Here is a 17052-nt window from a genome sequence, read left to right on the forward strand (position 1 = left end):
TTATTTACGTTCAGGATCAACTGCCAGTCTCTGCAGCATTCATCGATGTTTGTTAGACGATTTTTCTCATGTTTCGCCAGCTCGAATGGTTGGTATTGTCAAAGTTTCATCTTTCAGGGAATTTAGTTGTAGATGTGAATGTGCGAATAACAAGTAAAGAAATACTTTTTTCTGAAATCAACTAGGTTTTATTCAGGATTCCACTACATCATATTACTTCCCACTCTTTTGGCTGCAAAACCCTATATTTTAACACATACTCCTTTCAGTGGAACGACCTTACATAGCCTTACTGGGAAGCCCTGTATGCTTGCATGGTACGTAACACTCTACTGGTCGACGTCAAAACCAAAGTCAGTAGTGGCGCAACCTGCACGTAACCCCACTCTCCATTATTGCCAAATTTATTCAAGATGTCGTCCAATGGATCTGAGCACTATGGGACTTAACAGCTGTGGTCATCAGTCCCCTAGAACTTAGAACTACTTAAACCTAACTAACCTAAGGACATCACACACATCCATGCCCAAGGCAGGATTCGAACCTGCGACCGTAGCAGTCGCGCGGTTCCGGACTGCGCGCCTAGAACCGCGAGACCACCGCGGCCGGCATGGCGTCCAAGATGGCGGCGATGGATATGGCATTGTCGCCATGATGACATGGCCGGAAGTTCAAATTTTGGCAGGAAGATAGGTCAATTAGGCTACCACCACTAACCTAACACCCTCCCCTTCTCCGCTCTCCAAGATAATGGCGGGATGTTCAAATTCCAGGAGGACAATGCAACACACCACAGCTACCTCCACTAACCTAAGAAGTGGCGGAAAAATAGATCACTTGGACTACCTCCACTAACCTAAGCCATCCGACCGCCACCTCTTCCTAGGAATTGGTGGGGAAAGAACTCAGCCTGTGCTGGAATGCTGGATAGGATGAAGGTAAGTTTCTATTTTGCAGGCAGTCTTTATTTAAACAATTTGATGCAGTAGCTCCGATCAGTGTGTCCACCATGACGTCTGGAGTCCTACTGACCTAGCACACAGTACTGCCACCAGAGTGCACATTCATCCCATGACGGTCTGGGGGAAAAATGGCGGGAAAATGCTTCAGCCTCTGTTGGGCTGCTGGAGGGAGGAAGGAGTGTACTTTATTTATTTTGGAACAATTTATTTAGAGACAGATTTCACATAGTTTATTTATTACACTGAACAAAACACTACTCGTAAATCACCGAAATAATGCAGTACACTGATGTACAGACACACTCACTAATTATAAACTATCGAAATAATGCAAACAGTTTATTTAGTGACGGATTTCACGTAGTTTATTTATTACACTGATACTAAACACTCACCCCGGCATGCTTGAAGTCACAGTAAATAGTCTACAGACCTTCAAACTACTTGTAAATCTCGAAATAATGCAATACACTGATGTGCAGAGATGCAAATAACTCATAAATTGTCAAAATAATGCAGGTAAAAGGCTCTGCAAACACGCTTGGTAATCGTCAACTGTCGGAGTCATGCATGGCACAACCTTGACACCTGTTCACAAAATATAGCAACAGACACGAAAACAATTCACAATTGTCAAAAGATAAAGTATGTGTAATGCTATGCAAACACTCTCACAGCGCTTAAACAGGTGAAAGTAACGCAGTGTACAAACACTCACTGCACGTAAAAACCGCTTTCGAACTATCGTCAATCGCGACATATCAGCAAATTGCCCCCCTACAGAACTCCAAGGCGCACACACCGGGCGGCGGGCTCACGCAAGTCCCATACGCGTGCACAGGTGTTTACCATTGCTGGCGTGATACCCCTCTACCGTTGGGTAATGACGTCACAGCTCGCGCTATAGAAATCTGTTCCAACGTGTCCCACAACAGCACAGGCTGCACTGTTCCCAGTGATACTAATGGGACATGCGAGCTGCATCTAACCATGCACGCGTTTAGAGCTAAGTGTGGCTGATTCAGTACTGCAAAATGCTCACGTAGCTACACACCATCGCAAGCGCATCTAAAAGGTTCACATTGTTATACTGATGTCACATGGCTATGTAAATAAGAGCCAAGACGATCTCTCGGAAATTGTATAGTGTCACAAAAGTTAATGGTTGCTTTTGTAGAAGCTTTCATGATGTCTCAGCTTGTATGCATGAAAATTCTTGTCCTAACAGTATTTGTTTACGAAAATAGCCCAGAGTAACGCAGAATGCATCCCCCCTGATGGTCCTAATGTGGCATCCCATCCATTACGTTTTAACCCTCCCTGGAAATGGTTAAGTTCTACTTTCAACAAACATCTCTGAAATGCAACCATTCTCACCACTATGTCGAGGCTCCCATGTCCTGGCACAAAGGATGTCTTGTAAATGAATGGAACAGTCTGATGGGCTCTTACTGAATTTACCCGACAACTTACTGATGCTGCCGGTGTGTAAGCACTGTCCGCATTTTTCTTTCTGCAGACGAGACTTTCAGCGGCAAAAACCTATTTTGTACAGGTAGCCTTATTGCACTGACAGTTAAACGCTGCAAAGTGACCTACAGATCATCAAATATGGTAAGACAGTTGCTCAATTACACTGCTCTGCCACTGAGAATGGAAGCTTGAATATTAGAGTGTGAAACCGATATACAACCCGGCAATATATCATCGTTTATCATGTCGATGTAGAAACATACAATTCGTATCCTGAGCCATACAAAATCGCCCCTTTTGCATCATGCATATAGCTATTGGCTGCCAGACACTCGTACACATACCGCGAAGACAGACAGCATAAGCACATGCACCGTAGGTATACTCCTCGCTGCACTAGATATTTCCCTTGACGTCAGGCGGTCATCCACTCCTGACATGTGACCAGAGCGCCCTCAGCAGACCGAAGTCACCCTCAAACTGTTGTACAAAGTTGTGGTCGGCTAATACCAGTGTCCATGATGTAACAGATTCCAAATCATCCCTATAATTTACAAAGTCACCTAAGGTGTTTCTCATGTCTAGAGAACCAGCAAACGTGTCTTCCACCTGTCTTTCTCCTGTTAGATGCACACACCACACTCAATGTTCCCTCAACTAAATAAAGGCACGAAATTTACAGAAGCAGACAACAGGACAATTTACATGGGAGGGAATAATGGATCAGCGTAAACACATGTCCATAATGAATCTTCTCAAATTTCCACGTGATCATGAAAGCTGTCTGACACATACTAAGTATTAGTTAGGACGACACGGTTAAGTCAGCCACATTCCTGCACCCCTTCAGGCCTCTCCATTCTGGCAGTTCCTACCATTAGCCGGAAATGTGAATCATTCCCGCCACAGGTCACCGGCGCTGCGCACCAATAAGGCATAGGCAGAATCATCATCCTAGGAAGCCGGCCACATATATTTTTTATCACTGTACTTACAAATAAATATTACGATCGCGGTCTCAATTTGACGACATTCGACAATGAGCGAAGTATCAGAAATACACCCTGCTGACGGCTGTGGCTCTCGAGATGGAAATATGTGTACCATTCTTATGACTTGACAGTTCAGGCTGCAGTTCTGAATTGATTTGATTTGATTTTTTATTGGTCCAGTTTTATCATATAGCACAAATTGTACAATTGATATTGGACAGGTCAAAGATAAGTTACAATAATACATAGTATTAGCAATTAAAATTAGGTACCTACTACAATTAATTTTGTTACTTATTCAGAAATTCTCTGACAGAATAGAAACAGTGCTTTATTAGAAATGCCTTTAGTTTAGCTTTAAATATTGGATGAGTAGTATTTTTTATTTCCTCTGGTATCTTATTGTGTAGTATTACACCAATGTTAATTATGCTCCTCTGATAGGTGGTTGTTCTGTGATATTTTTGATGTATATTTAATTCCCTTCTGGTACTATAGTTGTGTACACTTTTGTTCTGTAGCAGTTTGCCTATTTTCAGGAGGTAGTCCCTAGTGAACAAGATAGTTTCATAAATGAATAAACTTGGAACATTTAGAACACCAAGCTCAGTAAAATGGGATTTACAGGACTCCATCTTTTTAAGGCCACAAATTATTCTTAAAGCTCTTTTTTGCATTCTAAAAACCTTTACACTGCGAGTTGAGTATCTCCAGAAAATGATCCCATATTGGATTAGTGAGTGGAACTGTGCATAGTATGCCTGCTGTACTGTTGTTTTGCTTGTTGTAGCCTTTAAAATTCTTAGGCCATAGCACACAGAAGATAGTTTTCTACACAAGTTATTTATATGTGTGTCCTACTTTAAGTCTTGCTGAACCCAAAGACAGCGTTAGATCAGAAGTCCGACACAGTTCCGTTAGTTCACTTAGTTCAGCTCAGGCTCCAGTTTGAACTGTGTCAGACTGGTAGACCAAATTCGCTCCAGTAGTTCACTTATCTTAGTTCAGGCTCCAATTCCGACCTTCTCCTCCTTAGAGCCCTGTTTACACTTACTACATAGTTTTATTGTTTTTGCACACTTTATTTACTGTACCCTTATCTAAATATTTTTTTCGCATCATAAGAATTCATTTTTGTTAACAGTTAAATGAGTTTTTCCTTTTGCCGGACCCTGTCAGAAAAGAAACGCCAGATAAACACTCTTGGTGACAATGCGAATATTTTAATTTTTAGAGTTTCCCACTACCCAACTTCCCAAGTAAAGGCTTGGGTTATAATTAAATGCATTCAGCCCTTCCTAATTAAAAGATTGCACGTGCAAAAAAAAAAAAAAAAAAAAAAAAAAAAAAAGAACACTTATTACAAATACACACACTGGATCTGTTCCTAAAGTTCATTTAGTTTTTGCAGGCGATAAATTTAGCTGCAAATTTATTAGTTAAAGGGTTTTTCTCAGGACTCTTATTTATTGGTGCTTTAACAGTAAAAATGAACTATGTAGTTTCTTTTTAACTAGTTCGTCGAACTACTTCCGTAAGAAGAATTTGTGGATTTGGCAACTTAAGGGTGTAATTTGTGAGCATTTTGCACTGTTGCTTAAGAGTAAAATGAACAATCTTCACTTTAGCAACAAGAATCACAGCGAATAATCAACTGACATACATTATACCAACTTGAATCATTCATTTTTCAGATGTTGGTAGCTCCCATTTTATCACAAATCTCTGACACGCATCGCTCTCGTAGCGAAGTTGGAGTACAGTTGAGTGCGATACGTGTTAGAGTGAGGATATTGCGAAGCATTTTGGAAATATGTTGCTAATCGCGATTCGTAAAGTTAGTTCCGATAATTTTCTAGACACATCTCAGTTTGTTTGTAAATAATATTGGGTTTTAATATTAATTATGTCTTATATGGTTTAAGTATTACGTTAGGGAATGTTTTTGTGGGAACTTGTTGAAAGATTTCTTCCATTGTTCAAATCATACTTCAGAGACTGTTGCATATGTTTGTTTTGCCGCAGGTCAAAAAACGCGGATTGAAGAATGGCTAAATGAAGCTAAATTTATGTCTCATCACAGTTTAAATAGTTACCAAAAGAATTTAAATTGAAACAAAATGACAAAACAAGAGGCTGATCTTACGACAAATATGACAGAACTTGCGCGACAGTGGAATTTTCGCGTCAAGGCAGATACATTGCCCGGAGAATCAGTTTGTGTGGTTGGAAATTGTGAACAGTTGGGCAATTGGAAAAGCAGCCAAGCTGTCCAGCTTACTAAAGTATTGGATTCGGGGGACGGGTAAGTATTAATGTATTTTGCTAAGTTCTGTTTACTGTGTTATTTTGTCTGAGTCTGCACCAAATTAAGAAAGTATTTCATCAAACCCCTTTCTCTTTTTTGGTAAAGAATAAATTAGTAGTGATGCTAGTTTCTTGCTGATTATCACATACTGTGTTGATAACTTGGAATCCTCACTGTGTCATACCAGTAATTATATTTTTTTCACTTGTGTGTTTTGCCAACAAGGATCGTACAGTTTACTAAATAAGCTGTGGTTATTGATGCAAAAAGTAAAAATGGTCTTCTGAAAAACATACAAAATCGTAGCTTGGTACAGGAGGGAGTTTAAGCATACAGGTGTACAGTATACTTTCATTTCATTTCATGTCCAGTCAGTCATAGGGGATTTGACTAAATATAAAAAACAACCAAATCTGTGGATAGCTTTTTCTACCCTGCAAAGGATTTCTTTTTTATTGTATAATCGTTTGTGAACTCAAACTGATGTTTACTGTGTAGATTTTTTGGCATTTTGTTGTTGCTTAATGACGTTTATGTGCAATTGTGGTATGCCTTTATGACAGTCAGGGCAGGCTAATAAATAAATATTGATTGTCCTAGTATGAAACATCAGTGAGGACATGAAGTGTAAAGTTAGAGCCTGGATACATCATCTAAATCCTGAAGACTTAGACCTGTTTGTGTTTGGTCTCTTTGTGTTCAGCCTTAATGATCCAGTAATGTGGTATAAAATGATTGATGAATGCTGCCTTACCTTTTTGTGCCATATTTGTATTGTTTCAAGAGTGGTGCAGTTTCTGGACCATCTAATGCACTATGTCACTAGTCATTTTCATTTAGTACACGGACCTATTGTTCTGAATCAGTAAGTCTGAAGACATCAGATCGCTAACATTTCCCATTCAGCCATGGCAAACTTTGCCGATTAAACAGTTTCTGTGGAAGCACTTCAGTAGATGTTTAAGAACTGCACAGCATTGGCAAGGAAAAGTTTGTTTCCTCTGCAACACTGCTCTCTCATTGTGGTAGATTGTGTTCAAAGCAGAAGTTTGCTCCTCCTCTAGAATATCTAAACAATTGTAAGTTTAGTATTTATTTCAGTAATAGAGAAGGGTGATGTCCGTTATGGTGAATGACTACAAAAATAGCAAATTTTAATTTGAATTTCTCATTCATAAATACCAACCCATTCAATTTAATCCATTGTGTTGTCACATTTCTATAATTCATTTTCTCATGGTTTAACTATTCTCTGGGCCTTATCATTCATTTTTGTACCATATTTCTTTCACATTGATATGGGCATAGGAGTTCCACAGGTATTTGTCGAGCAGGTGTGTGGCAATGATAAACTTTTAAGGGCCTTTGTGTATTGGAAAACAGCATTTGTTTCCTAAGGTAAAATATTCAGCCATTTTATTGCCTTTGTAAGTCAAACTGCCTTTGGAATCCCATAACAAAATGTTTCTTGCTTTTGGGGAGTTTCTGATCCTGAACACAACTGTATTTGCTTTCTCCCATAGAAATGTATAGGCGTAGTCCATATCAATTCAGGCAGGCTAGGAAAAAAATCTTACCTTCATAGTCTCGGATGTTATTGAATTTAGCATTTGTTAAAATGAAGTTAACTAAGTGTGGAACACATAATTTTTTTTGTTTTCTACAAAAAAAAAAAAAGTCTTCTCTGAGATACAGCCCTCCAAGGATGACACTGTGCGTACCATTTTGAAGATGCAAATTTTGGTAAAAATTTTAAAATGCTGTATCTCCGGAACAGTTCTAGATATTAAGTTTTTTTTGAAAGATAATTGCTTTATGATTACGAATAAGTCAGTTTGGAAGGTAGGAGATGAGGTACTGGCAGAAGTAAAGCTGTGAGGACGGGGCGTGAGTCATGCTTGGGTAGCTCAGTGGTAGAGCACTTGCCCGCGAAAGGCAAAGGTCCCAAGTTCGAGTCTCGGTCCGGCACACAGTTTTAATCTGCCAGGAAGTTTCATTTCAACTAAAATTATGTTCCACTGCTTCAGTATCTTCCTTCAATATATAGTGATGCCTTCCTGTTGAACCAATAGGAACTGGAGCACTTACAGTCTTCAAAACATTGTGAACAGGAAGTGAGCACTGATGGTGTTGATGCTGTCCTTCAGCTGGAAACCTATGTGCAGCTACCATGTGGTAGCATGAAGTTCGCTACAATTTTGTTTAACTCATAAGTGGTGTCTATAATCTCTGCAATCCACACAAGCCACAAACATCCCCCTTCTATGTCTTCCAGAGCAAGGGTCTATAAAGACAGTCCTCCGTTTCCAGGGCAGTCACCACATTCTTGAAACAAACAAATCTCTTTCTTTACGTCACAGACTATCAATGACTTCACACACCCAACCAAGGTGTCACATGTCCAGTAAGTTCTTCAAAGTTATCATACAAAGTTCAAACACATAAACAGACATCTCTAGGTGGGTGTGGAACTACTGACTTTGGTTGCAGTGCATAAAATTTTGATCTTCCAATATGTGAAGTTGTAGAGTTGCTCTTATAAATTGCAAAAGTTTCTTTAATACTGCAAGTCCTGTACCTCTTCACTTTCACAACTTTTTGACCTTCAGCTGTTACAGTTATAGTGTCTTTTTGTTGGCACTCTGGCAAGAACAGTCCCATTTATCTTCCAGATAAAATGACTGCACTATGTGAACTTGAGCTGCTTGACTGGCACTTCTGTAAATTATATATTGTCACAGGTTTGAATCCTGCCTTTGGCATGGATGTATGTGATGTCCTTTGGTTAGTTAGGTTTAAGTAGTTCTAGGGGACTGATGACCTCAGATGTTAAGTCCCATCGTGCTCAGAGCCATTTGAACCATCTGTAAATTATAAAAAAATTCAAAAGGTGACAGTAAAAGAGCTTCGACAGGCCTGTCCAAATGGAGGATACTATTGTAATCATAAAGCAATTATCTTTCAAATAAAAAACTCTAAATAAATATCTAGAACTGTTACAGAGATACAGCATTTTAAAAATTTTTCTGAAATCCGCATCTTTAAAATGGTGTTTGCAGTGTCATCTTTGGAGGCCTGTAATTCCCCCCTCCCCCCCTTACTTACATCAACTAAATTCAATAACATCTGGCACTGTGGAGGTAACCTCCCTGCCTGAAGTGATAAATGTTGTGCCTATGCCAGTATGTGTATATCATCAATGTATTGGATAACTAACTGTTTGAGCTATAAAATGTGGCGTGTTATAAATTTGTTACAGGTGCACGTGGTCTGGTGTTGTCGATATACCATTGCAAGCAGTTGAATACCGTTATTTTATATGTGTTGTAATTGAGCCAGATGTGGCAATCTCTCATGAGAAAAGAGTAATAATTCGACGCTGGGAGACTCATTGGCAACCTCGCATTATTCCAAAGAATGGTAATTTTTTCTTGTTGAGTAGAAGTAAATTCTTATGAAACTTCCTGGCAGATTAAAATTGTGTGCCGGACCCAGACTCGACCTCGGGACATTTGCCTTTTACGGGCAAGTGCTCTATCGTCTGAGTGAGGTACTGGTGGAAATAAAGCTGTGAGGATGGGGCATGAATTGTACTTGGGTAGCTCAGATGGTAGAGTACTTGCCCGCAAAAGGCAAAGGTTCCAAGTTCGAGTTTGTCTGGTACACAGTTTTAATCTGCCAGGAAGTTTCATATCAGTGCACACTCCACTGCAGATTGAATATTTCATTCTGAAAGTAAAGTCTTAGATTCTAATAAATGTTTTGGAGCTTGTGAAATGAGGTTTTGATAGTTTACTGGTAATATTACTGATATGGTATTGTGGTCACCTAGGAATGTTTAGATAGTTTGTGGTTTGTGCATTGTATATAATTTAAAGGCAACAGTTTGGAATTGAATTAATACTTCCAACTCATGTTTGTTTGTTCAGCTAACTGAAAGATTATCTTACCATACTAGCGTCTTTATCATGAGAATTTTCTCATAGTGTATGTTATTTAACAAGGATAATGGAAAATAGTTCAGAGGAGTGTGTTGGTTTTTCCATTTGTTCTACTTCTGGTACTGTTTTCACTTATGAAACCAGTGAATTTGTTCTGATTTTATTTTAGTGACTTCAAATGTTGAGACACAAGTGGAGGATGAAACTTTTGGTTTCCATGATGATTATTCAATGGTTGATAGAGGTTGGCTGACAAGCGAAACTGTGATTCAGTTTAAAATCTTCAACAGTGCATTACAGTTCTGCAGAAGGAAATATCTAGATAAAAAGGTACCTTCTTTGCTTACTTTTTGTCAGATGTGAGATAATATTGAGTTATTATTCCAAGTATGTAGTAGATCAAGCATTAAGAGGTTTCATTATGTAGATTCTTGTTTTTATTTACATGAAATGAATTTGTAAACTGCATTCCGTGCCCCTCCCCCCCCCCCCCCCCTCCTCTCTCTCTCTCTCTCTCTCTCTCTCTCTCTCTCTCTCTCTCTCTCACTCTCACTCACTCACTCACACACACACACACACACACACACACACACACACACACACACACACACACACACATTTTGCATGGTGTATTGGGATTTGTTATTGTTATAGTTTCAATAAACATCACTACTGAGAAGCTTACGGTTATCATTTTATAACCTTTTTTTTTTTTTTTTTTTTTTAAACATATCTCCCTGGATGTAACAAAGGTATTTATTTTCACTAGTTTATTTTAAAAAATTTGAAAGTTGCTCTTGTGCAACACTCAAGACATTAACTGAAAAGAAGAAAGAATTCACTCTGAAAACAGATATGGTATTTATTAATTTTAAGAATTCTTACAATGCAATTGATAGAGGATAACTTTGAAAAATCCTGGATAAATGTAATATCCATCACATATCTATAGAAACAATTCAGAACATGTACAGCCAAAATGTGATTGCGGTCACATCTGAATGACAGCTGTCGGAATCGTTCACCAAGCAGTTGGACTGGGATGTTGCCTCTGACCACTTCTATTTGACACACAAAATCAGTGGATGAAGACTGAATCCCAACAGCAAAATAAAGATATGCAGACAAACTGACCTAAGCACGATACTGTTTGCAAACAACCAGGTACCTATCAACCTCAGCTATATTTTAGAAAATGACATGCAACACAAAAGCATAAACTTCACGAAAGTCACAGGAAAAATAAATAGCACCTTCAGACAATCTCTCATTCAGTGGCACACCATACTAAAGCTGTAAAACACCATGGCCAAACCTACCCTCTTTCATGGCAGTGGAGTTTTGACACTCCATAGAAATGACAAATGGAATCCCAAGATGTGGTTAATGAGGAGAACAGCTGGCTTCGCACAATGGGACAAGAAAAGATGTGATGACGTCTTTTAGGATCTTGAAGTGAAACCAAGTCTCAGCACTGTACTGGACTACAGAATACCTTGGAAAAAAAAATGCAACAGATGAAGACCAACTAAATCCCTTGAAAATTACCAACACAGAGACAGAAGAGTTGTAGGAGGTGGATTGAGGCCATAATGGGCCACTAGACCTACTACTGGATAGAAAGGAAAGATGATTTGCTTATTTTTATATAAGCCACTGTAAGCATACTTTCATATGTTTTATAAAAGTAAACTGTCAGATCCTACATGGAAGTCTTTGTTCACTAGCAAACAAACTGAAAGGAAAATATGTACTGTACAGCAGCTAATAGGCCTCGTGCAACTCACTGTATATCCGTCATTTGGTGACCAATTGCTGTGCGATAGAGATAAGAGCTGGCAACTGTACACAAACAATGGGATAAACTTGAACATTTGATACCATGCGTTGGCTTTGAGCTGTAACTTCATTTGGTTAAGATGTTAAATCCGTAAGCATCCTGAGATTAAGTATTATCTATAGTTGTCTGAGTATCTGGAGAAAACTGTGACCGACTTTTACATGAAATGTGAATTATACGTGCAATTTATATTTTAATGAAATTGTAGGTAACTAATTACTATGTTATGTTTTGTAATTGTGTGACGTCCTTTCATCTGTTTCTGTGGTGTACTCCTTTTTTTTATATTGTATATAACAGGGTTGCCACAGGTTCTGGAAATCAGGTAGTTTCGAACACGTCTGGGAAATTTGGAGGGGGCAAAAAAACACTGGGAAGATCTCATTTTTGTTTAAGTAGATGAAATGGTTTGTTTACTGAGGTGTCATCCATGATCACTGGCTGGGTGCTGCTGACAAGGGGCAGGGAGGCGTGAGTAGTGGTTTCTTTGGCTCTGATTCTCCGTGACTGTAGACGCAGTGGCAGTGGACAGTTGCCATGTATGCACGAGTTGCGTCAGAGTGATTTTTGTGTATGTGTGTGTGCGTGCATGCGCAGCGGCGGGGGGGGGGGGGGGGGTAATGCAGCGGATTTTTGTGGTTTATCCATGAACCCAGGACTGCAGTGCTCCTCAGCAGGCCAGAGACCATGGGCGATGGATTTCAGGAATTGTGACTATCTCACCACAATATGTTGTACAGTGCAGCATTTTATAGACATTTTATTTGTTGTAATACATTTTGGCGCTTAAGTAGGAGTTCATACCTTAGGAAGTATGCATGATAAGAAGAAGAAAATTGTGTCAGTCGCTGGCAGTTAGTACACTATGTACTCATATATTTCTCAAAAGAAAAATCACACAATACCTGTAAAAAAATTGGTGTAACAAATGGATAATAACCAATAATAATGAACGTAGTACAACCAACATTTTATTGGCGGTCACCTACAATGTTGGTTTACACAATTCTTCGTGTTATACACTCCTGTCAAGAGGCCAACTTTTTTTCTGAAATCAGTGAAGGTACTTTAAATCCATCTCGCCACTTCCAAGGAAATGCGTATTTTTGTCATAAGATGTGATTTGTTATTGAAGTAAAATAACATCCATGGTCTTAATGAAACACACATACCATTTGGATTACTTTCTCTATCTAAAAACACTTCATCACAAAAGATGTTAATGTTGGTACTTAATATTTTTATTCACACCAGGAACACCATTTGCTTGCAAGTTTTTTAGATGTTTCCTGTTTCCACTATTGTTTATTGTACCACAACTGCAAAGACAGATTGTCAACATACATCTTCACTTACCCTTGAGATCTCAACATTTGTCAGGGAAAAATGCTAAAAGTTGTCCGGAAATCAGGGAAATATCAGGAAATTTCACTTGGTGAAACTTGTGGCAACCCTGTAATATCTGTGGTATACAGTTTCTTTGGTTACTTGTTTTGATTTGTGATCTTGATGTATTATTTTTTACAACATGAATCCAAAATTGAATATTCAGTGTTGTGGAATGAGAGGGGGGATGTGGAATCAGCTGTTAAATTAATGCAAATGCTAGGTGTCATTGGAGAGGATTGTAAATGTAACCTGTGACAATAATATGTGATTGACAAAGGTGTCGTGTCAACATTTTTCTGATGGCTACATTTAGAGATGTTTCTGGAATAATTAGTGGTGGTCCATCAAGTGGGGTCATGGTTTGAAAGGTCAAGATTCAGTGTTTATGTAATAGTTATGGTGTTGCACAGTGCACTAATTTATTTATCAGTCCTCTGTTAAAAATGCCTTGCACGTAACGGGCGTTTCTTAAAGCACAGTAATTGATTGGTTTCATTCTTAGTGTTTAAGTTGATTGGTGAATTGTGTTATTTAATTATTGTTCACCATATTTTTTATGTATTTGAATCTCTCTCTCTCATTCATGGGAAATTTGGTGTTGGTAAGTTTAATTCTTTGTTTTGATGAAGTTGTTTTTGTTATGAAAGTTTTGGCCTCACTATATTGGTATCAATGTTTTCTTTGGAGCTATACAGGTCAACTGATGTTATTGATGCTGTTTCGTTAGTTTTCACGATTCTTAGCTGTGTGTATTTGTGTTGCCTTTTGGCTTTTTGTAGTGTTATCTGTTTTAGTATATTTTTTTATATGTATCAGTCTTTCAGGTTGAGCTGTATGGGTTAACTGATGTTGTCAGTACCAGTTAGTTTATTCATCCTAATTGTGCTTTTTTTGCTTTGCTGCAACTTCAGTTTGCCGTGGTTCTGTTGTTGCATTTTGTAGATGTTACTTTTGTTGTGATTTTCAGTTATGTCTGATTTTTAGTTTATTTGGCACAGAGACAGCAGGCCTTGAGAGTATCAGCTCTGTGGGGTTTATAACTTCCTAACTCCAATAGGAGTGGAGATATAGCAGAAATATGTTTTTTTCCAGCCCCTGCTATATAGATTGCCATGCATGACAGCATGATGTGTGGGAACAGTATCGGTCTGCCAAATCAGCCTGCGTTGCAGGGCAGCATACATATTGGGCAAGAAACAGTTTTCACGGCCCTGTTGGGTAGGCTGCTCTGCATGATAGGTTGTGTTGTGCTGCAGTAGTATTGGCCTGCTTTGTCTGGATATATGAATGATACATCTTGGGTATCTTGTGTGGCATCTTGGGACTTGATATTATATTCAGAGATGAGGGATGGGTGATATTGAATGCCCTGAATTAGCCAAGCAGTATTGAATTTTAAATTGCTGTTAAGCCACTTGGAAATGTTGCAGTGGCCATTAGAGATCAGTGTTCCTTTTTTAAAAAAAAAAAATTGTGATAAACAATGGGTAATCATGTAGTTTTAATTATCACCTCCAAAAAATCAAGCTGCAATGATGAAACTTAGTGATACTGTTAGTCCTTCTTTTCTCTGCATACACATGCTACAGTGCAACACATTTTTCCCAGTAACGGCTGACTTGGCCAAGACTTTTCTTATAAAATCTGAGGTAAGAGGAAGAATTCACTAGGTGCCATGTCAGAATAATATGAGGGGTGAGGCAAAATTTATAACACTTCCTCTTGACAGCCTCCTATAACATCTTCAGGAGATGTTGGTAATATGCTTCACTGATGGTATGCTCCTTAAGAGCCTAATCTGTTAGAGCTATATCATGATAGTCCCATAACACTCATCATCTTCATTGCCCATTTTCCTCCTATGTCTTGGAACTGCAGTGATTCCTGCAGCACTCATCCATAGTGAATAGTTTGCTGAAGAATTCATTTGGATTGGCCTGATACCAGTGCAACATTTTCAATGCTGCCTTAGTTTGACAGGCTTTTTACGTATGTGTGTAAGCAGTCACAGAACTCGGCAAGCAACCTATCTCATATTAAAAATGTTGTGCAAGATGTTGAAACCTGATCTGCAACTGGTTTTGACTTTTTCCACTATTATCTTAATTCTGATATCAATCGCAGCACACTGCACTTGCATTTCTTAGACAATGGTTCAAATCCACATCTGACCTTCCTGATTTAGGTTTCCCCTGGTTTCTCTAAATTGCTCCAGGCAAGTGCCAGAATGGTTCTTTTGAAAGGGTATGGTCAATTTCCTTTCCTGACCTTTAAACAATCTGAGCTTGTGCTCTTTGTATAATGACCTTGTTGTTGATGCGACATTAAGCCATAATCTTTGTACCTGCCCCTTCTCATGCAGTTTCTGTTTCTTCACAGATAGATGTTATGCCGCTTTGTTCATCATTTGTGCTTGTTTGAGCACACTGGATGCACCTGTGCCACCTGACCGCTGTGTCAAGTGATGATGCCATACACTTCCACCACTTGAGTGTGGATTATTGCTGCAGTGTTCCACTTCAAATGTAGGAAACAAATTACTACATAAGACGCCACTTCATCAATGTTGTGTGTGTGGTTTTGTTTTGGGTCTTGCAACAATGTGGGATTACGGTGTGTACCTGGACTGCAAACTAGCAAACTATGAATTACGTAACTTCAGTTTTTTGGGATGATGATTAAAACTTTCTGACTGCCAATAGGCAATATGCATAAATAAATTTTTTATATTTTTGTACAGTTTTTGTTCTTTTGATGCAGTAGTATGTGAAATGGAAAATGTGGCCTTCTTATCTCAAACTGACATTCTAGATCTGAAAATAATACAACCCAATGCTTGTCTTATGGCAGCTTTGATGTTTACTGATTAATTCTAGCCACAAAGTGTGTTTTGTAATAAAACTTTGCTGACCTCAATCCATACATTGGGTTTCGAGGAAGAAGCCACGAAGTGTAGACTACATGATGAGGAGGATGAAACTGCACAACATCCAATTTTCCAATGTAAAGTTCTGGAGGGCAAAAAGACACAGAATATTCAGGTCAGTAGAGCCTGAAGAAATCGTATCTAATAAGGAAATATTTTTTAGAGGGTCTTCTGCTAGTCTTAAGGCTACTGGTTGGTTTTATTAGAATCACAGGGGGTGAAACAGCACAGTAAACTCAGTTTCGGTGTGGGCAACAGTGGGCGAAGACCACTGTTGTTTTTGTCTCCTTGCATTAATAAAATGAAATCTGAGAAAGAGCCAACAAGATTGCAGCAATAATGTGGTTGTTTTTTCATACATTCAACATAATTATCAGAAGCCTAAGTTTGGAAGCTAAAGAAATTCTCATCTTAAGACAGGACTGTGTGAATGTAAAAGAACATGAAATTTACTCGTAAACACAATTCAGATAGTAGATTTCTGCTTGACAGATGTATGTTCAAAAATTCCATTGAGCAATTTGTGGTAGGTACTGGCTTGTGGATTTTACCCTATTATGAGAAGATTATAACATGTAGTAATGACCTATACCATGCACTTCATTCCATAATCAGTATAGAACAAATACACATAAAGCACACTGATAATAGTTCCTTTGATATTCCACACCAGGTCGCTGTCACTAGTCGGAGTATCATTAGTATCTCTGGCAGTCACTGTCACTGTCAACAGAGCCTCTCCCCAAGTATGGAGCACTGGAGGAAGGGGTAGCTCAAGAGAATCGCTGTTCCGATCATCTTCATTCCCACACGCGTGACCAGCCGTGCTATGGCTGCTGCAAAGGAGGGTGCGGTTGGACTATTTCTCGTTGAACACACAGAAAGGATACAATGACTTCAATTGTATTCTGTTGCTTATACATGGATTTGTTAAGGTGAGGTGGAGGTCAGCTATAATGAAAATAATCAACTATCATTGTCAACGGTGTGCGGCTAGAGTGTGGGCATGGCAAAGCAGCGGTGGTGGTGACGTCAGGATCCACAAGATTGGTTGCAGGTCATCGTGATGTACTGGGGGTCCCAATGGCAAGGAAGCCTTAAAGTGAGAGTCATGATGTGATTGTAGCTGTGTCCATGTCTCTTGGCTTTTTGTAACTACAAAAGAAATTTCGGATGACAAATCTGTTCTCAATTTGATGTACCTCATGCCGCTACTCAGTC

General features: G+C 38.9%; 1 protein-coding gene across 2 annotated transcripts in view; it reads left to right on the forward strand.

Moving 5' to 3' along the window:
* Positions 1-915: 915 nt before the first annotated feature.
* The window catches only part of LOC124799294 (glycerophosphocholine phosphodiesterase GPCPD1-like), an 84444-nt gene continuing 68307 nt past the window's right edge, over positions 916-17052 (forward strand). Inside the window, exons 1-4 of one of the 2 annotated variants that reach the window (XM_047262877.1) lie at positions 916-938; positions 5453-5732; positions 8995-9155; positions 9846-10006. In XM_047262877.1, the coding sequence (XP_047118833.1) occupies positions 5548-5732; positions 8995-9155; positions 9846-10006 (507 nt within the window). In that variant the 5' untranslated portion in view covers positions 916-938; positions 5453-5547. Of the gene's footprint in view, positions 939-5151; positions 5265-5452; positions 5733-8994; positions 9156-9845; positions 10007-17052 lie in introns of those variants that run through there. The other variant, XM_047262876.1, reaches the window with a different exon arrangement.

This window comes from Schistocerca piceifrons, chromosome 5 (genome assembly GCF_021461385.2).
Source record: "Schistocerca piceifrons isolate TAMUIC-IGC-003096 chromosome 5, iqSchPice1.1, whole genome shotgun sequence".
Lineage (NCBI taxonomy): Eukaryota > Metazoa > Arthropoda > Insecta > Orthoptera > Acrididae > Schistocerca > Schistocerca piceifrons.